The sequence below is a fragment of the Amblyomma americanum genome, chromosome 7 (genome assembly GCF_052857255.1).
Source record: "Amblyomma americanum isolate KBUSLIRL-KWMA chromosome 7, ASM5285725v1, whole genome shotgun sequence".
Lineage (NCBI taxonomy): Eukaryota > Metazoa > Arthropoda > Arachnida > Ixodida > Ixodidae > Amblyomma > Amblyomma americanum.
In genome coordinates, this window is record NC_135503.1 from 5,400,221 (window position 1) to 5,423,196 (window position 22,976).

The 22,976-nt window shown below is 48.2% G+C and overlaps 2 protein-coding genes across 9 annotated transcripts in view; one reads left to right on the forward strand and one right to left on the reverse strand.

The window, feature by feature from the left end:
- Positions 1-22,976, forward strand: part of Dap160 (dynamin associated protein 160) — an 84,672-nt gene that overhangs the window by 42,023 nt on the left and 19,673 nt on the right. For all 6 annotated transcript variants that reach the window (XM_077630862.1, XM_077630863.1, XM_077630864.1 and 3 more), the window contains 7 exons: positions 1,396-1,578; positions 19,476-19,603; positions 19,843-19,949; positions 20,981-21,053; positions 21,844-21,951; positions 22,050-22,148; positions 22,252-22,491. In XM_077630862.1, the coding sequence (XP_077486988.1) occupies positions 1,396-1,578; positions 19,476-19,603; positions 19,843-19,949; positions 20,981-21,053; positions 21,844-21,951; positions 22,050-22,148; positions 22,252-22,491 (938 nt within the window). The remainder of the gene's footprint in view (positions 1-1,395; positions 1,579-19,475; positions 19,604-19,842; positions 19,950-20,980; positions 21,054-21,843; positions 21,952-22,049; positions 22,149-22,251; positions 22,492-22,976) is intronic.
- Positions 16,580-22,976, reverse strand: part of LOC144098322 (uncharacterized) — a 77,118-nt gene continuing 70,721 nt past the window's right edge. For all 3 annotated transcript variants that reach the window (XR_013307172.1, XR_013307170.1, XM_077630869.1), the window contains one exon: positions 16,580-17,106. Coding sequence is in view for 1 of the 3 variants with exons in the window: in XM_077630869.1 (XP_077486995.1) it covers positions 16,659-17,106 (448 nt within the window). In the remaining 2 variants the exon portion in view is untranslated. The remainder of the gene's footprint in view (positions 17,107-22,976) is intronic.

Genomic DNA, 22,976 nt, shown 5'->3' on the forward strand with positions numbered 1-22,976 from the left:
TTCTGCTAATGGCGTTTCCACGGTCACTTTTCATGCACGAAGCCAGATCAGCTGCGCGTCCTTCGGCACCTGCTGACAGCACTGGCACTGTAAAACCATGTGACGAGGTGTACGTGGGGCGTGCTGAAGTGTGGCCTTTGGTCTGGCGTGCTTATTTTTAACACGACACTACAGTGCACCAGTTGTCATGCGATGAAGCCAGTCAAGAAGAGGGAAAATACGGGCTGGTTGGTACATGTTTAACGAATTGGAAAAAACAGCGCAATCAAAGACGAGACACAAGAGAAGCACAAAACACCGGCGCTGGTGTTTTGTGCTTCTCTTGTGTCTCGTCTTTGATTGCGCTGTTTTTTCCAATTCGTTAAGCCAGTCAACCTGATCAAAGGTTTGCAGCAGCTTACATATGACCTTCTTCGCTGCTGAAGGCAACACAGGAATCAACTGTACCCTAATTTTAATTGAGATATTGTTTTTATAGTGTATTGGTAACAGAATTAGACTTATGATTGGCGGTGGCTTCTCTCAAAGCACCGTGCACTGCGGCTTTGACGCAAAGTGGGCTAGGCCTAGCGACACACTATGAGCAGCGTGCTGCCAGCATGCTGGCAGGCAGCACATTACTGCAGGAAACATGCCACTAATGTGGGTGCATGCTCTGTATTCATGCTTGTGGGTTATAGATAAGTTTATCTGAACTATGGATGTATCAAACTATTGGGATCCCCTTTGAGTTCAGGATTTCCGGGATCGACTGAATGTGTATACCAGACGTATGAGTGAAAACTTTAAGCAAAATTTGATAATGGGTGCTTGTGGGAATTTTTTTCCTTTTTGCTGCTGGAAAAGAGGCAAATGCACGATAATTAGTAAGCTGCTAAGTTAAACTGAGTTTGATTTCGTTTAACTGACGTGTTAGTGCAGTTTGCAGCAGGACATGGCGAGGTTGTCCCACTGTCTGCTGCCACTCTTATATTCAACTTGGAAAGGGATCACCAGCCATGGCAAGATATGGATGATTCTTGTTTATGCAGTTATAACATTGCAATTTGTGGCAAAATAAAAGCAATTGAGACACAGTGAACAAAGAAGACATTTCAACAAAATGACCAGTGCATGTTGCACATTGGGTTCCCACTTAGAAATGTTTCTTTGTGCTCCAAGCTTGCGGAGCTCCAAGCTGGAGCAGGGAGGCGTTTGATGGCAGTTCATGCCTGGCATAATCCAGCTCTAAAAGATTTTTAAAAAATGTAAAAGACAATCTGTCTGAGAGAACCCACTTATTGACCATTTTATATTTACTAAGTTTTGTGTTGTTTCCAACTTTTGCAGCAGTCTAGCGATTGAAGTGGATGATTCCTGACTGATGTTCATCTCGCCATTCTTGCCTCCCTGCAGAACAAGTGCGTGCCCTGTTTCCCTTCATTGGGCAACAAGAGGATGAGTTGTCCTTCCAGAAGGGAGACGTCCTGGTTGTGTTGAGCAAAGATGACGCTTCCTGGTGGAAAGGGGAGCTGGCAGGCCGGGTGGGGCTCTTTCCAGCCAACTACGTGGAGCCCCTGGACAGGCCGGTTGACAAATGTGAGTCTCATCGCACTTCTTGGCTCCCCCATTTCACAGTTCTCTTCTAGCAGGACATCCCCGCTGCCTGGACAGTGCACGTCGCAAGGCGTTGGCTTTAGTTTTCGGGGATCTACAGAGCATTGCCAAGATTCAGGAGCCTGAGTGTAAAATTTTGAGGCTGAAATATCCTTGTGGTGTGTTTGCCATGTTGAGGCCTTTCATTATGTGTCTAATCGGTGCGGCATACCTTGGGCTCTAAGAGCAAAGTTGACACCAGGCTAGCTTGAGTAGATGAAGCGCACAAAAGACAGCACACCGACAAAGAATAGCACGAGACAGGTGCTTTTTGCCTGTCTCATGTCTCATCTACTCAAGCTATGCACCAACTTGCCCCAGTACATGTTCTACTTGACACCAGGATCACCTCAACATGTTCTTTCGCCTGCCGTGACGCGAAAAACGTCTGTTGCTGCTATTGCGGTAATGGTATGGTAAATTTTTTATTCTGTCGGAGAGAAACACTCGAACACAGTTCTCACCGGTAATGTAGCAGTGGAACAGTGAAGCCTGTTGGCACAAGGGCACCATGTTGTTTGAGTACTGTTCTCGCCTGGTGTCCAGGCAGTAAATTTTGGCAGACACACAAGCATGAGATATGTCGGTTGGCAGTCAGGTTATCCTGCCATAAGTATATGTATTCATGATGCTGCCCTTATAACAATTTCGGTATATTCTTTCACTCTTAAGGGGTGGGGCGCTGAGTACATTGAAACCGCAGGCTTTGGTTAGAGGCTGCTACAGCTGGAAACAATGCTTGAAAGCAGTTCTGGCATGTCCAGTCTGTTGAAAAAAAATGTGTGCGTTATGTATTCATGCAACTATTGATGGCCTTTCTGTCAGCGACTGCAAGAAAGAGACTTGTGCTAATGCACATTGCTGCACACGGTGAATAACCGACAGAACAGCCAACAGCGTGCGCCTGTGAGAAACATAAGAATTGTTAAAAGAATCATTGGTTTAAAGTCTAGATCTGCTCATAGTTTGAGTGCTTTGTGCTAGATGTAAAGGAACTGCTTATGCTTTCAAGCAGCATGGTTGTCAGCTACGAAGAAAGGGTTGGAATACTTGTACCTCACCTTTGAGGCTTCTGTCCCTGAATTTCTGTGAAAAAAGAAAAAATGTAATCTGCTTGCAGGCCAGGATGTGTTAAAAGGTCACTGAAGACAAATTGAAGCTGGCCTATATCTGCAGATTACTGCATTCTGACGACAAAGACTGTCACTAAAAGAGGAGAAAATAAAATGCAGGCATCACCAACACCATACAATTTCAAGAGTAAACTGCGGTGCTTTGAGGCAGTCTTTGTGCTGCGGATCCTGGAGACCGCTGTGCCATTCGTTTCAAAACAGTGATCAGAGTTCCTTTTCGGTGTAGATGTCACTAGTTTGAATCGAGTTGTGGGGCGAACTTGAAATGCAATTTTCTCAGTAATAGATGCATATTTTGGTCCTGTACAAACATCAACGCACTAAGAAAGATCTATGGAATCTATTTTTACTTCGAGCAGAAATTGGATGGAGTTGTCATTGTTTTCTGGCGGGCTAGTTGGTGTGAATCGTTCATCTTCAAAACTGCACAAAAAACGAAGGTCAATAAGAAAGAGGACACACTGAGTGCTCTGTGTGTGTGGCCTCTTTCCTTTTGACTTTCATTTTTTGTGCACAGTTTCAAGGTTATTCTCAGTATACCTTTAAAACTGTGTAAAGCTGATCTAAACATTGCCAGTGTGCTGTAGTCACTGTTCTTATTTCTGTTTCTGTCAAGCGAGTAACATTGCTACCAGTATACCACCCACTTTAGTCTTGGCTATGGACGAGGGATGTACGGGATGCGAATCTCACTCACGGATGTAGTGCTATTGTGTCACAGTGCTGAAAGTCAGCATCATTTGTGACAAATGTTACGGTATTTTTTTAGCGTTTATTCTAAACCTTCATTTAGTAACTAGTTCAAGCACTGCAGGCGGCTCGCTTGATGGAGTAGTCGCTAGAGTATTTCACTTGTTTCCAGTGTAGAACTTTTTAGTGGAGGAGGTTTTTTTTTTTCTTTTGTCTTATCTGGTCTGAAATAGTTTTGAGCTCAGTATATGGGCTGCAACTCTTAACAGCACTTTTTTTTTTACAATAACATGCCATATATTTTTATCTTGGTTTTAGCTGGATGTTGAATCAGATTCTAGTGGTTTCTGCCCTTTATTGTTGGTAGAGTTGGCATTGCTTGAGGACGTACAGGCGTAACCGTGAAAAAACATTGTTGTCTGCTGCTCATAGTTTGTGTGCTCTGTGCCAGATGTAATGGACCGTAAAGATAATAAAGAAAGCACCAGTGCCGCTGTTTTTTCTTTTCTTAGTGAAATTTTTAAATCGTCCCTCATGACTCCTCATTAAAAGCCGCTTCTTGTTGGTGGGGGAAAGTATAGGACCTGTTCTTCAAGCTAGGCACATTGGCTTTTGTGGCTTTTTGACTTTGCTATCTCTGCCAAGCATTAATTGGCTGCATCTTTTTCAACCCTAAACCTTTTTCTTCCTTTTAAAATTCTGAACAGCCCGGGGGTAACACCTAGTGTTTTGTGTCTCTCTGCAGGATGTCCCATTGACGAATCTAGAGAGAGAGGGGACACGCTATGAGCCGGCCCTGGAACCTACTACTCCTCCTCCTACTCCTCCGTACACACACACAGCACTCGCTCCTCTGTTCCGCCTTCTCCATTTGAGACGTTGTGCATACTCTGAATCTCTCCTCTTCACGATTCGCTGCGCCAAAGTTGGGAGGCGCTCTCCTTCACACCCTTATTTTTTTCACCCACATGTGCCCATGCCACAGAGGCTCTTTTGACTCTGAACGCTTGTTGCACTGGGCCGACACCTGTTAGTTCTTGTTGCCAGGCAGCATTGTTCATTGACATTCTTCTTTTTTCCCCGTTGTTGATTATATAGTTACTGTTTAGAAGTTTTTTTACTAGTTTCGTGCCTGAAAGCATCTTGGGGAGAAACGCATGCGTGCCGAGCGAAACTACTTAGCTCTTATGGGGACCGTGAACATTGCTATGCTAGAATCTCCCATAGCTCCTCCGCTTGTGCACATTGACTTGCTGGTGCATGTCTAAACTGCTGGGCTGCGGTTTTCTCAAGGCTGCTTTCCAGGCATGTTGCTTTGCATTTATATGTCTGCTATTGCAGGGACATTGCTTGTTAAGTGTTAGAATATTTTTGTCATGTTTTTATATGAAAAAAATTTTAAATATGCATTTCAGCATCTGATTTGTGCCTATTTTATGAGCCCGATCTGACCTGTTGTGCTGCTGGCTGTATGCGTAACCATTTTTCTTATCATAGGCTGTTTAAACACATTGTTGCCACTAAGCTTAATAGTGCAATTTTTTTTATTACCACCGTACAACTGCCTTATTACTTTGTTTGCAATCATAGTTAAATGACCAGTTGGCCATATTTGGCTTTGTACACATTCAACTAATACATTGCCTTGGTCACTTAGCTGAGCTTATTGGATTTCCGGGCAGCATTTCGCTGGCTTTTAATCATGCTTTTATATAGACACAGCATTCCTTCTGCTTAGATAAGGTGCAAGTAGCTCTTGCACAACTGATGCACAGACACGCTGTTGCAGCACTTTCCAGTGCATGTTCTTCATCTAGCATTGAGAGGTGCTGCAACCTCTTCTCGTGCGTCCTGTCTAATTTATGCATGAACTGGTTTCCTACTTTCCTCTCCAAAGACTAATGATTGCTTCGGGGCAGTAGTAGATTCCAGGGGCCCTTGTGTGATGCTTCTGTCAGAGGCCTGATAGAGAGATGTACTATGTGTGTTCTATTGAATTGTACGCAGTCCAATACACTCCTTGTGAACTACCCCACCTCCATGGCTGTTCACTCAACTCGTGTATATTTATTTGTACCCTGTGCAGGCAGTTATCTAGTGCTTAGCCATGTGCTGTCCTCAAGCAATCGCCCTTCTAAAGTTGCATAATGAACTGTGTACCTCTGAAACGTTGGTGTGTAGCCGCACTTTGCGTCGCTTGTTTCATATGCGCGTTAGCCTTCCTAGTGTGCTAGTTGTGAAGGTGTCTGCTAATCAAAAATGAAGTGAAAGAAGCTTTGCTGATTTATGAAAGGTTCTTTTGCTCCTTTGGGCCTCTGCCAGAGTGGTTGTTTATGTGCAAGGTTACTGTTGAAATGTGGAAGATGTTTTTTGTAGATATGTAAGTAAGCGGGTTGGACACTGTTTTGTTGCTTTTTTTTTCATTTGTCTTATTTCAGCTGCATAGAGATGTTTAATAAATTTTTCTGGGGGCTCTATTGTCACCCTTTAAATTCCTGTGAAACGCCTGAATTTTGCTCACTTTGAAGTGTGCATCGTCTGCACACACACTGTGGTCATATTAGTTCTCCCACATTTACTCTTCTCTTGGCAAAGCTTCATCCTTGCTGTTGCGCACGTTAAACCACCAACTCTCATCCTCTAAGCCTTCGTGCTTGAGGGGCCGTGTATAACCTTTATGCATTCCTCCTTACATTTGTTGTAAGATGCGCAAAGAAATGGGGCATTACAAGATCTTTCTTCGGGGTTTTACATGCTAATAGAATGAATTTGGACCCACCGTGGTGGCTCAGTGGCTTTGGCATTCAGGTCTTGATTCCAAGGTCGCAGGATCGAACCCCAGCCGCTGCGGCCACATTTTTATGAAGGCTGAATACAAAAACCCAGGCGGTGTAAATTAATTTGGAACTTTCCACTACGGTGTTTCTGATAGCCCGTGAGTCACTTTGAGATGTTAAACTCCACATACCACATAGCAACCAATTAATTTGGCCTTCTGTTGGCTGTCCAGCAAGGATTGTAACATGGCTATCAGTTGGCCAGATTAATGTCCTAGGTGGCACTATGCAGGTGATACTGTTTTTATTTAAGGCTAAGTTGTCATCCCACATGCAGCACTGTAAATGTGCATAGCTAGCATTGAAATCAAGACTAATGGTGGATATAGGGAACCTGCGCTGAAGCTTGCCATGTTGATTGCACGCCTAGCGGGAGGAGCAAGCAGTTTTCGCTGCACTGCTAGTGCTTTTCCAAGCCAGCTTCATACGTTCATTGGCATGAGCTTCTGCACTCTGTCGAAGCCACATGCGCCGTGCATCAGCTGTCTGGGCTATGCTGAGAGAACCTGGGCAATGAATGGTATCAGCCAGATGTGGGCCTCTAATCGTTCAGAATGTGCTCTCACATTTGTATTGGCCCAAGCGGCTGACGGCTGTAGTTTTTAGTCACCGAATGAAACAACTGCAGTGCCATCTGGGCAGCGCAGGTCCCCTATATTTAGATGATGTTTTGAGAGTGGCTTTGCAAAGTTAATTGGCATGAACTGCAAAATTAAGTGAAAATAGCGCAAAATACGAGTATTTTCACTTACGTATGTATCACTAACTCGCCCGTCTTGCCATCGTGATTAACTGCAAGCGCAGCTCTGCACAGTTCCAAGGCATTGAGAGTGAACTGATGCCCATACTTGCATGCAGTGTACGGCCACTGTGTTGGTGCAGGATTACACCTGAACAGTACAGTGAAATTCCTGAACAATGTTTCATTTAGTGGTATACTTGTTTGAGTACAAAATATTCTGCTATAGTGTCTGTGAATCACTCTTGGAACTGTGAAGTGCTGGAGACAGACTCCAGCTGTATCAGTGGAAGCCTTGTTAAGTAGTGTTCATGACTTGACGTCACTTGCACATTAAGTTTAGTTCTAGTACTTAAACTTTCCTCTGCTTGTTGTTCAATGGGGTCTTTCTGTTGCAGTCCAACCACTGAGGAGCATGTAACATGAGTCATGTTTGCTGTTACATTTCTACCATCGGCTGTTCCAGGTGTGTTCAGAGTGTTCTGTCATGGCTGCTCAGTTGGAATCGCCCTCAGCCTTGGCTGTGGTGCAAGTCTAGTTGTTCAAATGATGCTTGCTGGAAGACTTAGCTGGGCAGTTATTACGAAAGCCAGTCTGTGGTCCGCTGGGTTGAAGAGCATCTGTATTCTGTGTCAGTGCAGAGTGCACTTCTCATCAAGTGTCTTGTTTTGACTTGTAATATTTATTTTCTACCTGTACACGTGTCACGTAAGGTGAATGCCGTAACACAAAATAGCTTTTTGTCGAACTCAGGATTCAATTTGATTTTCTCGTATTACTCATATTGTCCTCTGTTGTGCAAGGATGTGAATACCAAATTTGACAACAGCCCCTTGAACACTGTCGGCACCCGTAGTGAATCATGTGGTGAAGCAGGCAGTTCCTTTCAGTTCGACTGATTTCTCCACACTGCGGCAATTTCATTTCACCACTAACTATGAACACTTAACAGCTTCGTGCTATTGGCAGCAGGTATGAGCAGTGCATGCTTGTGATAGCTATACCGCCGCATTTTTTTTTTTTTTCAAAAAGGGCACGTTGTGCAATAGCGTAACCACCATGTCATGCAGCAACGTTAAACCTGCCGGGGTTCATTGAAGTGTGAGCTGCGCTGTTATGGAGATGCTTTGAAAGTTTGGCTGCATGTGCAATACATTGTCTTGTAAGCTCATTTTTATGATGGACGAACAATAGCATGTTAGGTAACACTTATTTTTTGATCTTTCTCGTATGTACATAGAGTGGCAGTACTATAATGTAGCAGGCCTTTAATTCTTTGGTATGCAGCTTTGTGATGCTCGGGATGTTGGCTGCATTTTACAGTCTACATTCCTTTGATATAAATGGATTTAGAAGTTGCTGTGCTTGCTGATTTACTAGTACAAGCAATAGGGCCTTTTGCTGAAGATTACCATGCTGAAGTGCCATTGGTGTACCAAAACGCTATGCATGATTTTCAGCCCAGCTGTAGGTAATGGCGGTTTTCACTTATTGCAGGCACTTTGCAACATGAAAGGTTGTTAATCCCAAATATTGTCTTATTTGGCACTAGAGATGTTTAAACTGTGAGAAGCAGTTCGGAGTAGAGAGCTTCAGCTTCCGATACATCATCTGCATCCATGCCACCTCCCTGTCAAAAGTATATGGAGAAGGGAGAATGTTAAGTAAGTCATGACAGCTGTATTGGTAAGTTAGATCTAGCAACAGCATTGTTGTCGAAAAGGCGGCATGACATAGCAGAGGCAGATGACAGTGGTAAAAACAAAATAACAGTGAAAGCAGGAGGGAGGTGTTTGCGGGTCTAGATGGATTAGCATCCTTGCTTCCAGCTTTGTGGGACGGGACGTCAGGGCCCTCTATCAACCTTATTCTTCCTTTTTGATCTCTCCAAAGTGCGTCTCGAAAAAAGAGTAGGGTTCTGGCTGTAGTCTCCTTGTTTAGGGGCTGTTGTCAGCGTACCTAAAAAGATAGCGCCTCTCGCTGTGTGCATCTGTTACGGCATCCACTCTTGCTGCTCGTGTCGTGCCGAACCGGCTTCTCACGAGCTGCCGCTGGGGCAGCTGCGTACACACTTCGTGGCCTGGAGCAATAATAAAGGCTTTCGAAGACATTGTCACGGGTCACCTGCTTCTATAAAACATTAAGCCCTTGCGACGGCTGACAGCTCATGCTCCAGAAATCTAGGACCAACAAAATATAGGGGCCGAATGGGTTCGCTCTGCAAGGCAAATAATTGCAGCCGGTGCAAGCTTGGTTGACCGCGAAGGAAACTGCGCACGTTGTTTTATAAAGAGTGGTAAATTTGTGATGTTACCCCAAAGGTAACGACAATGGCCCGCATATACGCGATATCCATGGAAAGCTCTATGCGAGAAGTTTTCTAGCATGCGGCTTTACCCAAGCAACGAGTAGCGCTCAAGAGGCTCAGCCATTGGGACAGAAGTGTCATGGCCTGTGGAGATGAGCACCGAACATTTGCACTGCTGACTGCGTTTTCAGATAAGCGAGTGGCAGAAGGATGGTAGTCATATAGGCCAGGAGAAAGGGCTAAGAGCTGTGTAAGAGGAGGTCATTAGGAGAAAAGGCGTGCTATTTAACTTCCGCATTCTAGGCAGACACAGGATGGCGTCTAGAGGGGGGAAAAAAAACGAATTTCAGGGATAGCTCATCGCCCCTCAGCTTTCACTTGCGTCCGCTTCAGCAGAGCACATAGCACGGAATTCTCATCGACGGCGTTTTGCCTCGGTTGCTACAGAATGAGTGTTGAGATGCTGTCTTTTGGCTCGCTGGAAAAGGGCAAAGGATCACACCCATTCTAAGAGCTTCTTTGTGTTTCGCTTCAGCACTGCACTGTGGAGGGAAGGTGCCGTCCCGAAGAAAAAAATTAGCGGTGGTTTAGCTCTGGTTAACGCTAGTTGAATTTCGAAAGCTTCGTTTCCTCGGCACATCGTCTACGCAGCGTCTCATTCTGACACTCTTGAGAACTCAAACCGGTCTCTTCTGCAGTTAAGAGTCACTCCGGGACGTGGCACGACTTCTTCTAGCCACATCTTCGTTACGACGCTTCTTGAGCCGTGCGGCGCGTTATTCTTTCGTCTCTTGAGCGTGTTGTCTCTTCCTCGCTTCGTTCTTTCGTTGTTGCCTCTCTTTCGCGCTCTCCATAATGACTGGAATCCACTGAGGCGACACCTCCTCTCTCTCTTTACCCCAGCGGAGCACATCTGGTGGAGCGAGCGGTGACGGCAGCGCCATCTGTTGAAGCGCGGCTGCAGTGTTGCTAGGCAACAGCGGCTCACGTCGACCACGGCATACGGCTGAAGTGCGCGACGAGCTGAAATGGCTCGCTGGCGAAATGGCGTATTGTTGGCAACAAAAATGGAGCGCGCAGCTTCGCGCCTGCGCTGATCGGTGCTGTGGTCGCAGGTGCTGCGCCACTGGGCAGTGCCTTCGCCTCCACAAAGCAACGGGTAAAATACTCGTAGGTGCCTGATGCCGGCCAATCAGCAGAGTCACCCACCGCGCTGCTTGCATTTGCCTCTCCTCGCTGCTTTGCTTTCTGTACGAAAGACAATAGACGCATGGGGAACGAGGCATTAACGGCTGTCGCTGTAAAATAGAAGCCGCAGCCTAGTAGGGTCGGGACGTTGCCGACTTGCTGCCACAGCGACTAGTTGTACTGACTCGCAGTGACTCAACCTCTTTCCTCGATATATGCTGAAGGCACGATTTTTTGCACAACTTCGTAAGTTGCTTTGCCCAAGGTACTTTCTATGTTGTCGAGCACAGCGTTGAGGTAAGTGCAAGACATGGAGAGAAAGTACAGGTGCAGGGTGCTTGCGTTATCTCATGCATGTCTTCATCGCTGTTCTACAAACCGAAAAGCATGAAAGCGTACATCTCCTTTCGCAGCTGTATCACTATTTTTTTTCTGAAGGTGCCTGCGCTATTTCACTCGGAGGCATTTTGGTTCGTGGCCTGCTGAAAACGTCCAAGGAAGACATGAACAGTGTCTGTCACTCGAGGTTTGAAGCAGTCCTTTAGTGTAGCATAGTTCAGTAAAGCAGAGGTTTAGTGTAGCACGGTCCATTCCCGTGTGGTGTCCCATCTGCGCATGCGCACAGATGGCACGCAGTCTGTCTGTTGTTGCCAGGAAGAAAGAAAAGGAAAGTGCACAGGCCTGCTCACTGGCTCCAGACGAGCCACAATCGCTACCACGTGCTGATAGTAGGAGAGTTTAAAGATGGCAGCACCGTCGCATGCGCATGTTAAGTCTTATGTGCATGTGATCCCTTAGGGGCAGGTGCAGGCGGACACCTGCCATTATGCTAGCCCGGTTGGGTCCCTGCGTAAACGGGCTGCGGTAGCGCATATCACAGTGCTAAAACTCTGCTTAAAAGTGGGAAAGAATTGCACGCGATGATTGTGCGCCTGTTGCTCTTTGCAGTCTGGCTGCTAGTGAACTATTCTGAATGCTGCTTCATTACAGATGGTGACGAATATCAAACTCGAAACATGACGCAGCGAACACTACGACGGCCGCTCGATGACACATTTCCATAGAGCGGCCGTGGCACTATGAAAGGGAACATTATTTACCGTATTTTTACACGATTGTAAGTCGACCTATTTTTCAAAATTTGAAAATCCAAAGTGGGGGGTCGATTTAAAATCGAAACCAAAGCATCGCACCATAAATAAAGGCGAGACAAACGACATCTCAGGCATGCTACAGCGCGGTTGCATTTTTGCAGCGCGGCACCGTTGCATCGCTCTTGGTGCTGGTCTTAAGCAGCTGCTATGTCAACGCGCAGAACTGGCATCCCTATCCCGCGCGAAGCGGCCGATGGTGGCTGTCGATAAGCAGCAGACCGCACCGGCGCACTCCCCACACGTGGCCGCAGGTTGTGTCTGCTGATAAGCGGCGGCGGCCCGATAACGCATTCGCGTTGTGCTCTTAATAGGCGTCGTCGAAGTTTTGAAGCGAAAAGCTTCACTACGCTAGTCAACACCGCGCTTCGCGCGAGCCGGCGTATGTCAGAGCACGAGTGAAGTCACGCACGGCGCAGGTGGCCACTGCCGCGCGCTATGCGTCATCGTTTGACGTTCGCCGCAAGCGCGTGTTTATCGCGGAGGCCGACTATATAACCGCTTGCCAGAGAATAGGCGTGCACATTTAACATTCAATAACAACCGCTTGCTACTACTCTGATCATCGAGCTGTGTTTATGGCTGTACAGAAATCGCAAGACAATGTGCCCAACAATGATGAATAAAGAAGTTTAATAATTGGTTTGGTTTATGGGGGTGTAACGTCCCAAATCGACTCAGGCTATGAGAGACGCCGTAGTGAAGGGCTCCGGAAATTTCGACCACCTGGGGTTCTTTAACGTGCTCTGACACCGCACTGTACACGGGCCTCTAGAATTTCGCCTCCATCGAAATTCGACCGCCGCGGCCGGGATCGAACCCGCGTCTTTCGGGCCGGCAGCCGAGTGCCGTAACCACTCAGCCACCGCGGCGGCTAGAAGTTTAATAATCCTGCATAACTTATGGTCTATATCATTGATAAGCAATTTGCATAACTACACAAGAAAGACATATAGCATAACCATGAGCTAACCAAAACATATCAATAAGTTAAACCGTAAGCATAACCATAGGCTGAATCACAAAGCATATCCATAAGTTAAACCGTAAGCATATCCATATGCTAAATAATAAAGCATAACCATAAGCATCACCGAATCTTTTCGCTTCGATATATCCAGGCTTAACCTTAGCTAAGCCCTAGCCAATTTTTTTAAAGCGAAAGCTTTACTACTCCAGCCAGCGAGCCACTTCGGCTCGTCGCGCACTTCAGCCGTATGCGCGTGGCCTGACCTTGAGCCGCGGTTGCCTAGCAACGCCGCAGCCGCGCTCCAACAGATGGCGCCGCTGCCGTCGCCGCTCGCTCCACTAGATGTGCGCCGCTGGAGTAGATGGAGAGGAGGTGCCGCCTCGCGGGTGGGGGTGGGGGGGGGGGGGGGGTACATATATATACGCTCTTCGCATCAGCACTCTGGCACGGGTCGGCCCGGTATTGCACTGCCTCCGGGATCGGCCCTGGGCATATTAGCGCGCGCTTTTTCTTCTATCTTTGCTATACTATCCTTTGACTCTCCTACTTTCAGTACGCGCCAGCGAGCGTGGCTCACCTTGAGCCAGTAGGCAGGCCAGTGCACTTTCCTTTTCTTTCTTCCTATCAGCAGCAGCAGTGCACTGTCGTTATGGAGAGCGCGAAAGAGACGCAACAACGACAGAACGAAGCAAGGAAGAGACAACGCGCTCAAGAGGCGCCAGAAGAGCGCGCCGCACGACTCGAGAAGCATCGTAACGAAGATGCGGCTAAAAGAAGTCGTGCCACGTCCCGGAGTGACTCTTCAACTGCGGAAGAGACCAGTTTGAGTTCTCGAGAGCGTCGGAATGAGACGCTGCGTAGACGACGTGCCGAGGAAATGAAGCTTTCGCAATTCAACTAGGGTTAACCAGAGCTAAACCACAGCCAATTTTTTTTTGTTTACTTTCAACCGCACACTCAGCGCTCAAGGGAGCGTCGATAGTTGATGGAATAATAATAATAATTGGTTTTTGGGGAAAGGAAATGGCGCAGTATCTGTCTCATATATCGTTGGACACCTGAACCGCGCCGTAAGGGAAGGGACAAGGGAGGGAGTGAAAGAAGAAGGGAAGAAGGGCCGTTTTTCCATTCGCGGCGGCACACCCACTCGGAACCGCAGTGGTGCTGGGGAGTGTCGGTAGCCGAGGGAAGAGCCGACGCCGCTCACGCGTAGTTTATGGTGTGTATGGTGCGTGTTTGGAAGGGCGTCAGGCAAGGAGACACGATTTCGCCAATGCTGTTCACCGCGTGTTTACAGGCGGTATTTCGAGGCCTGAATTGGGAACAGTTGAAAATAAGAATAAATGGAGAATAACCAAATAATCTGCGATTTGCTGATGACATTGCCTTGCTGAGTCATTCAGGAGGTGAACTGCAAATCATGATCAATGAGTTAGGCAGGCAGATCAGATCGATGGGTCTAAAAATTAACATGCAGAAAACCAAGGTAATGTTCAACAGCCTAGCAAGGGAACAACAGTTCACAATTGGCAGCGAGAGCCTAGAAATTGTGACGGAATACGTCTACTTAGGGCAGGTAGTGACAGCTGATCCGGGTCATGAGAGGGAGATAACTAGAAGGATAAGAATGGGGTGGAGCGCATATGGAAAATTCTCGCAGATCATGAGTGGCAGTTTACCAATTTCCCTCAAGAAGAAAGTGTACAACAGCATAATCTTACCGGTACTCACCTACGGGGCAGAAACGTGGAGGCTAACGAAAAGAGTTCAGCTTAAGTTAAGGACTACGCAGCGAGCCATGGAAAGAAAAATGGTCGGTGTAACGTTAAGAGATCGGAAGCGGGCAGAGTGGGTGAGGGAACAAACACGGGTTAATGACATCCTAGTCGAAATCAAGAGAAAGAAATGGGCTTGGGCAGGGCATGTAATGCGAAGGCAAGATAACCGCTGGTCCTTAAGGGTAACGGAGGGGATTCCAAGAGAAAGTAAGCGTAGCAGGGGGCGGCAGAAGGTTAGGTGGGTGGATGAGATTAAGAAGTTTGCAGGCAAAGGGTGGATGCAGCTGGCAAAGGATAGGGTTAATTGGAGAGACATGGGAGAGGCCTTTGCCCTGCAGTGGGTGTAGTAAGGCTGATGATGATGATGATGGTGCGTGCGTCGACGACTGCATAGCTGCGTGGTGGTGAGAGATTTGTCAGGAACAGGAAGTGTACGAAGAGTTTCTCTAATGTTGTCTTAGTGAAGATTTCTTGTTTGTAGTGGAGGTAATGTACCGCGTGGACGGGGATCCCAGGCGTCCGGTGTTTGCGGTCGAGGCCATGCATCACCTCATTGACTGGGATTCCAGCGTGACCAGGAATCCACCTCAGTGTGACAGTGTCGGGACGTAGTTTGGCGAGAGCTTTTTGCAGAATCATCCCGCAGTTGTGCAGGAATCCGACCCGTATGAATTGCGCGTATAGCCTCTACTGAATCCGCATACATGGTATATCCTGAGGGGCTAGCGTCGCTCAATCGCTCAATTCGCTCAGTCACTTGCATGTGAACCAGTCTTAAGGTGGAGTGTTCCTTCCAGTTTTTCTTTCTTATAAAAGCTCCGGTTTCGGTGAAATTAGCGTATCTGACGTTATAATACGGTAGTCTATCGATGCAGGCCAACTCAATTTGTTCTCGGTGTCCGTTTAAACCTTTCTATATCGGAACAGGTGGTGGCATAAAGTTAGGTGGGCAGATGAGATTGAGAAATTTGCGGGGATAGAGTGGCCGCAGCTGGCACGTACAGGACAGGGTTAATTGGAGAGATGTGGGAGAGGCCTTTGTCCTGCAGCGGACATAGTCAGGCTGATGATGTTTTGAGGAGGAAGTTCTGAAGCAGGTTCTCCAGGCAAAAATACCAAACACCAGCAGTTTCCTCGTCAAGCAAGGCGCACGTACCACCGTACGAATAATACTCCCCGTCCTTCTAACAGAGCGTGACGTCACTCAAGATGAAAGGTGGCGCTCTACACCAATTGCGCTTGCACTGGAGCGAGAACGGTTACAGCCATTCTTCAGGCGAGCCTAGAGCAATCGCAACTAGCGCTATAGTTCACATTATTTCGGATATATGTGGAACGTAGGAGTACTCCGGATGCGTTCACTGGTATCTCATTGCATGGAATGAAACTTGGAACAAGCATTTCAGAACTGCCGCAATTGCGTGCATTTCTTGTTCAATGAGCGTGCAGTACTGGAGTAGGATAAGAACCTCGGTGATGCAACGGCCTTCTCTTGAAGATCGCTGTACTATACAACAAAAACAGACAAGGGAGGGCGAGGCTCGGAACATATTCGGAACCAATGTTTAGGGGAAATGCCCAAAGTGGAGCAAGTCTGTAATAAAGGAGTAATTGCTCATTAGCATCCACGCGAGTGCAGCCATATGGCTACAAAGGAAAGCTATGCAGTTTTCTCAGGAACTTGGTAGTTGAAGGAAAAATCGTCCTGGTCCGGGGTTTAAACCGGACCACCGCCTCGCCGGATCAGTCGCTCTGCCAACTGACCTAACCGGTACGGCTAGCATACGGTAGGGCGAGTGCGAATTGATCAACTCGATGCGGGAACTGTGGTAGATGTATAGCTTTCCTGTAGCGTATGGCTGCGGGTGGATGCTTGTGAGTAATTACTCCTTTATAAACATATCCAGGAATTGCAAAAACGCGAATGCTCTTACCCTGTTCTGTACCAGACGTCTTACCTCTTTCCGGGCTCGCAACACACGCCCCTGGTAGCTGCGAAGGAAGCCGCCCTTCTTGTGATGAACGCACTTGCTCGCAGCTTGCGGTTGCGACATCCAGCCGTGGTCGTTATGGACAGGTCATGCGGGCCGCCGTTCATGGTGGCTGCTTAGATGCGGCCCTCTGTTTTATTTTCCTCCCCCCTCCCCCCCTACACACGGAGGCGTCGAGCCTCAATTCTCGGGCACGTGCGCGCCACGCGGGCTCTCTTCGCCGTCGCGCCGTGTGAACTCAATTCCCGCCAATTGACGGCGGCCAGGCCACTGGAAAGGCCGCCGCCTTCCGCATCCAGGAAAACGTGCCTCCTCCCCGCGCGGAGCTCAGGGTGATCGATGCCTCCAAAAGTGGCACCTCGGGGACAAATGGCGAGGAGCAGTTGGCCTCCCGCAGGCGCTGCAATTGCGTGTCTCTGCGCGCCTTCACGCATGCAGGGGCGCATTGTAGGCGCGGGAGCGATGATGCCTCGCGGACACTTGCGCACATCGTTGTTGGTCTCCCGCCGGAGGTCGTTGACGTGGTGTCGTCTGCGTGCATTGCTGGCGCTTGGATGTTATTTGTGGCATTCGACGCTGTGTCGGAGTTGCAGATTGCATCGAAGTGAGAAAGAAGATAAACGGACGAATAAGGGCGGCAGTGGGGCAGGTTTTTATCTTCGCATCGTCGTCCTCGTGGCGTTCGTCTGAAAGAAAGATGAGAAAGAGCGTTGTGAAGAAGAACGCTGTGTGTCACAAGCTGTTGTATTTCAGTTTGAGCATCGTGGCCACTCCGACCAGCAACGCACGAGTGGGGGTCGGCGATAGTTCGCAGTGCAGGTTGTGGGGCGTGCTAGTTGTCAAATCTAAGGGAAAGGCGAAGAGAGATGGTTCTGCGCAGTATTGTTACCTTATTGGTTGTGCATATCACAGCTTGTGATGACTGTAAATCCTAACGGTTGGTTTAACTTCTGCGACTGTCTATTTTTTTTTTAACTGTATATTAAACATGCATTCGACGACAGCAAGGAGTGGTGACAGTTCTGAATATGTTACGGAGGTTCGACTGCCCGGCTTCACATTAACGCGCATAAGATTCGTAGCTTATTTGAAGCGTCACTGCGGAAAGCGAAGTAAGTTCTCTATACTATATACCAGTGGTTGCACGCTGTTGGTTCCGGTAGCAGTTTCTGTCGAGCTGGCCAAGGCTTGTTCTGCCAATCGCTTGGTTACCGTGTACTGTAAACAATTTTTTTCGCGATCTCAAAATTTCTCGCATTCATTCGAAGTCTAAGAATATTTCGCGAAGCAGGATCGAGTGGCTTCGCCGTTAGTGCTTCCCTCTTCCCTGTACGTGAGCAAGTTTTCGGACGCTGAAAACGCGATGACGTAACTCAAAACTTCATCTTGTCCCACTCTCGCGAGGACGACTACGGAAGGAAGTCGTCGGTATAGATGTGCTTTAGATTGGGCAAATAAAAAGAGGTAAAAATAAAGTCGCCCTGCCCGCACCAGGTAGGCAAGTTAAAACACGCTAAATGCTACCGTTGCCGTAAAAGGGCCTTTTGGAAGTAACTGCAACACGTGCCGAATTCCGCAGACTCGGCCACGACCTAAACACCCGCTTACATAAAAAATACGCATCATACTCAGCATAGAATGTCACTGCGTAAAACTGCAAGAAATCCTAAAAAGCCGGAAATAGGTGCTCTCTCTGATTTTTTTTTTTTTTTGCTTAGTAATCGGTCTACATTTTGTTCAAATTATTTTCGGGACAAATTTTTTGCGAGTTTGCGTTTCGCGAAAAACGCGAAAATTTGGTCCTCGAGAGAATTAGGTCGTTTACCGGTGCAGTACGTTGCATACCAGGAAATGCTTACGTTCGCGCTGCTCGCCACTGGAAATGGCAGTGTAGTGTATGCGGTACATACTGAACGATCGCAGCCGACGGTGACCGCGGGCCAGCATCCGAGCCGCCGCCTCAAGAGGCCGAATCAGCGAACAGTAAATTCACCATGGCGGTACTGGACGCGTGGTGCAGGATTATCACTGTTTCTTATTCTGTTTCTCAAGGCGTTCCCAGGATGCTTTTCGTCCCGCTTGTGTGTGGCGCGAAATACGAACGGCGCTTTTGGACGGAGCGGTAGTGGCTACCGACAGGAGCTAGACGCACCTGCCACTCGGTGTTTAAACGCGGTTGTTCGAAAGTAATTGCCGCAAATGAAAGCATAAAAAAACGGAAATCCTGGAACAGGAGCGCGAAATCATGTGATGATTTCTTGTCTGAATCGGGGACCCTATTGTGCATTGTGCCGGACAAGGTAGGGCAAGTCAGGCCTCAACACAAGCGCGTGTTTTGTGACTTGTCTCTCCCCTGTCTCCGTTGAGCTGAACACTAAGCTCGTGCCGAACTGACTAGGCTGCATGTCTATCTTTATGGGTCAGGACGAAGGAAGTCTGTGACTCTTGTCACTGTTATACGTTGGCCTGTTCACTGCGGGAAGGGGCCCTAATAGTCCCGTTAACGGTGGCGCGAAATGACAAACTGTGAGATGTCATATATTCTTCGTTTGTAAGACGCCCGTTTATAACCCTGCCCTCCAAGTTTTCAAATGCCAACCTAGAGAAATGTGCCAGTGGAAATGCGGTTTGCTCACTGCTCAGCATCGCTGACGTGAACGAGTCGACGCATTAGTTTCGGCTTAATGAAAAGTGCGTCAGTGGGATGTGTACATTCACAATATAAAGATCCGAAACACCAAGTACACTTCGATATGTTGCCGCACCACAAAGTGGCATTACTTGCCTCGAACACATTCCGAACCAGTTGGCTGTGGTATGTAGGAGCACCAACGTATACAGCGAGCCGTTTTCCGCATTAGATCTTAAAGACACCAGTAGGCGTCTTCGCTTGAGAGAGAGAGAGAGAATAGCAAGCACTGTGGGTGCCGTTTCGGCGCTAAGGCGAGGCGCCCTACTCGCGGACAGCAAACAGCCACGCACTTTCGCAGTTCCTTGTAACGGCGCGTCGGTCCCCTGACTAATGTTCTTTTTCTCGTGCGTGGTCGCCTTCCAGGCAGCACCCTGCAGGACATACTGTTCAGCACATCACTGACTACCCGCGAGAAGAAGCGCCAGGGCCACATCTACGAGCTCATCTCGACGGAGGAGAACTACGTCAAGGACCTGACCCTCGTCAAGGAGGTGCGTCCCTTAAGGGAAAGGTTGCTGCCTTCGGATTCGCTTGTGTACCCTTTGTTGGCTCCATCGCGTTTGCATCCATTGGGCAACGTTTAAGGAAAACAAAGAGGTAGAAAAATAAATTGATCTGCAGCCGGGTCGGCGGTCTGGAGGGGGATGCTGATGGTCTCTGGCCGCGTTGTGTCGATCTGTGCCTTCGGGGCGGTCGTCAATGGCCTCGCACTTTCTCTCGTACCCCGCAGGTGTTCTACCGGCCCATGAAACAGTCGTCGCTCTTGTCTGACGCTGAGGTGAAGCTCATCTTCGTGAACTGGCCCGAGCTCATCATGAGCAACACCAAGATGCTCAAGTGAGAGACAGTGGCGGCCTTTGTTCGGTGCTGGACGGGGTCGCCTTCGCCACTTGCTGCAGTCGTCGTTTGTACCGAGTTCGCGACGATGCGATTGCCACCCACACTGCGCGCTCTACAAGAATGTCAGGGGGGTCATACACGTGCGGTCGCCATCAGGGTTCGCTGCTGTCGGCCACGCATTGTGTGGCGCATTGTGCTCGTGTGCGGAGCCATGGAAAAGTGAGCAGGGGAGGCTGGTTCGGTTTCCCTCGTTGCAGCTAGAGCGATTCTTCTCGCGTATTCAGTGTGCAGGTGCGAGTGGTACTAAATTACTACAATTGTCGTTTATTATTTGGTTTGATAACTCGATGACAGACACACAAAAATAAAAAACAGAGGGACACAGCGCGTTCCTACCCCGGAAAGAAGAATGAGAAAAGCAAAGGCACTTGCTTCCCACTCAAGAAGCAAATTATTTCTGCTTATGCATCGAACCGGAAAATGTACAAAGCGATCATGGGTTTAGAGGAGAAGTAATTAAAAAAAGAATATGTCTCGCTTATGCTTGAGGGACACAGCGCGTTCCTACCCCGGAAAGAAGAATGAGAAAAGCAAAGGCACTTGCTTCCCACTCAAGAAGCAAATTATTTCTGCTTATGCATCGAACCGGAAAATGTACAAAGCGATCATGGGTTTAGAGGAGAAGTAATTAAAAAAAAAGAATATGTCTCGCTTATGCTTGAGCAGTAATCGTTGACTCAGTGATGTTCCACGCCGTAACCAAAAATTCCCTCAATGAGACCCAAAATTCCTTGTTTCAGGCCCCTTTTCCTTGTAGCACCTTGAGAACTCCGCCAGTTTGAAAAAAGGGAGACAGTTTCGCTTTTTAAAATTCCTCGAAACTCCGTCAAACATTGCCTTTTCGCCAAATTTCGCCCGTCAAGTTTCCTGAAACGGAAACTGTGTGCAGGTGATCTTGATTTTGCATTCACGTAAGTGGTCATGGTTGGCTCAGTTTCGTGTCTGTCTTTCTCTGTTCTGCCTGCCAGGTCTTTTAGGGTGCGCCAACGGATGAGCGAAAGTGGCGTGATTGAAATGATCGGAGACATCCTCTGCGAAAATGTAAGTGCGGCCACGTGAGTCACCTGCACGACGCGTGTCTTTCCTGTCCTTTATTAGAGGCATTTAGACCTGCGCATGCGCAGTGGCGGTGCACGCTATGCTAAACGTCTGTATAACATTCGCCGTGGGTTCTTATTTCCTCCGCATTTCTCGTTCTTTTCCTTCTTATTGCGTGGCTCGGCATTTTGCGGTGTTTGAGAATTTATTTCACGCGTTGACTAAATTTCGCGTGACCAAGTTTCACTCAAAATGGTCACGAAGCAAAATATCAGCCTATGTAAAAAAGCGGGAGACTGGTTTACTGTCTCACGGTGAGACCGCAAAAGGGGGAAAAAGCATACCGCTGCTTCCTAATGCTTTAACTAGCCTGTGGTCGCCGTGGACGATTGGCCAGAATTTCAGAATGGTAGTGGTTGTGATCACAACGGAGGACAAGAAGTGCAGCAGAGGCACAAACAAAGTCCAGCCCTAAATTTTTTCTTTATCGCGGTTTTCTTAAAATGTTTCCGTTTTCTCTGCGCCTGCGAAGCTACTGGTTTCCTCTCTACTGTACACTGACGCGAAAAACAAGTCAAACTGGTGCTTTTCGCGAAGCGAGGAAAGTACCCTTCACGTACAATACCATAGTGACTCATTACTAACTGGCATGTTTTTCAAAATCGGCGACAAATATTTTCGCGGTCAGCTTCTGAAACCTCTTGGGCGACGCTACGTGTGTTGCTCAGCACGCGCACGCACAGAAAACCCAATAAAGGGGCTGCATTCATTCCGTCCCTTCTGCCCTGTGCAGCTGCCTTACCTAAATCCATACGTGAGGTTCTGCAGCTGCCAAGTGCGGTCCATGGCCTTCATTCAGCAGCGATCTGAAAACGACCCTCGCTTCAAAGCCTTCACCAGGGTGCGTCTTTCGCCCATATCGGATTAACGATGTCGAAGCTGAATTAAGCGACGCTTGTGGCGAACCGCTTCGTGATCTTATTTTCCGCTCTGCTGCAGGAGTTCTGCAAGAACCCGCGCACGCGAGGCATGCCGTTCACGAGTTTCCTTCTCAAGCCCATGCAGAGGATGACCAAGTATCCTCTCATGATCAAAAAGGTACGCCGTGTCCCCCTTCTTCCTAATGTTTGCCTCTCAGTGGCGCACTTCAGTTGTCTGCCCGGTAGCCGCTGCTTGATACAAAGTCGCGACATGGGCCCAGATCCGCGAGTACACGGACGAGAGCCACCCGGACCGGGGCTACCTGGACGAGGCGCTGGAGAAGGCCGAGCAGCTGTGCGGCCAGATCAACGAGGCGGTCAAAGAGCGCGAGAACGCCGACCACCTGGAGTGGGCGCAGGCGCACATCCAGTGCAACGGCATCTCCGAGAAGCTCGTCTTCAACTCGCTCACCAACATCCTGGGCTCCAGGAAGTTCCTGCACTCCGGCTCGCTCACCAAGGCACGTGCGATTATGCGGGAGGCCATAGCCATATGTACACACGTCTCGCGCTGGCGACAGCATAGGCTGTTACGTGCTGACAGCCCAGAAGGAGACCTCACATCAGAACTAAGAACGAAAACCACGCAAAGGACGATACACAGGGAAGAAGTAGACAGGACGTGTGTATCGTCCTTTGCGTGGTTTTCGTTCTTAGTTCATGGATTACCAACTAGCCCCCCATCGTACACTCCTTCAACTCACATCAGAGTGGAGAGATTCCCAGTCCAAGCATGTACTTTCGTCGCCTCTTGCAGATAACCGCTGGAAAATGAGCTCCAACCTGTTTATCAAGCCCCGCGGGCAGGGTATTTGTAAGTTTGATTGTCCAGTGGATTTCATCTGTATAGCAACACCCTAGGCTGTGAGAGACGTCGTTGCGAAGGGCTGCGGGTTAATTTAGACCACCTAGAGTGTCTTAACATGCCTTGAAATTTCGCTGCGCA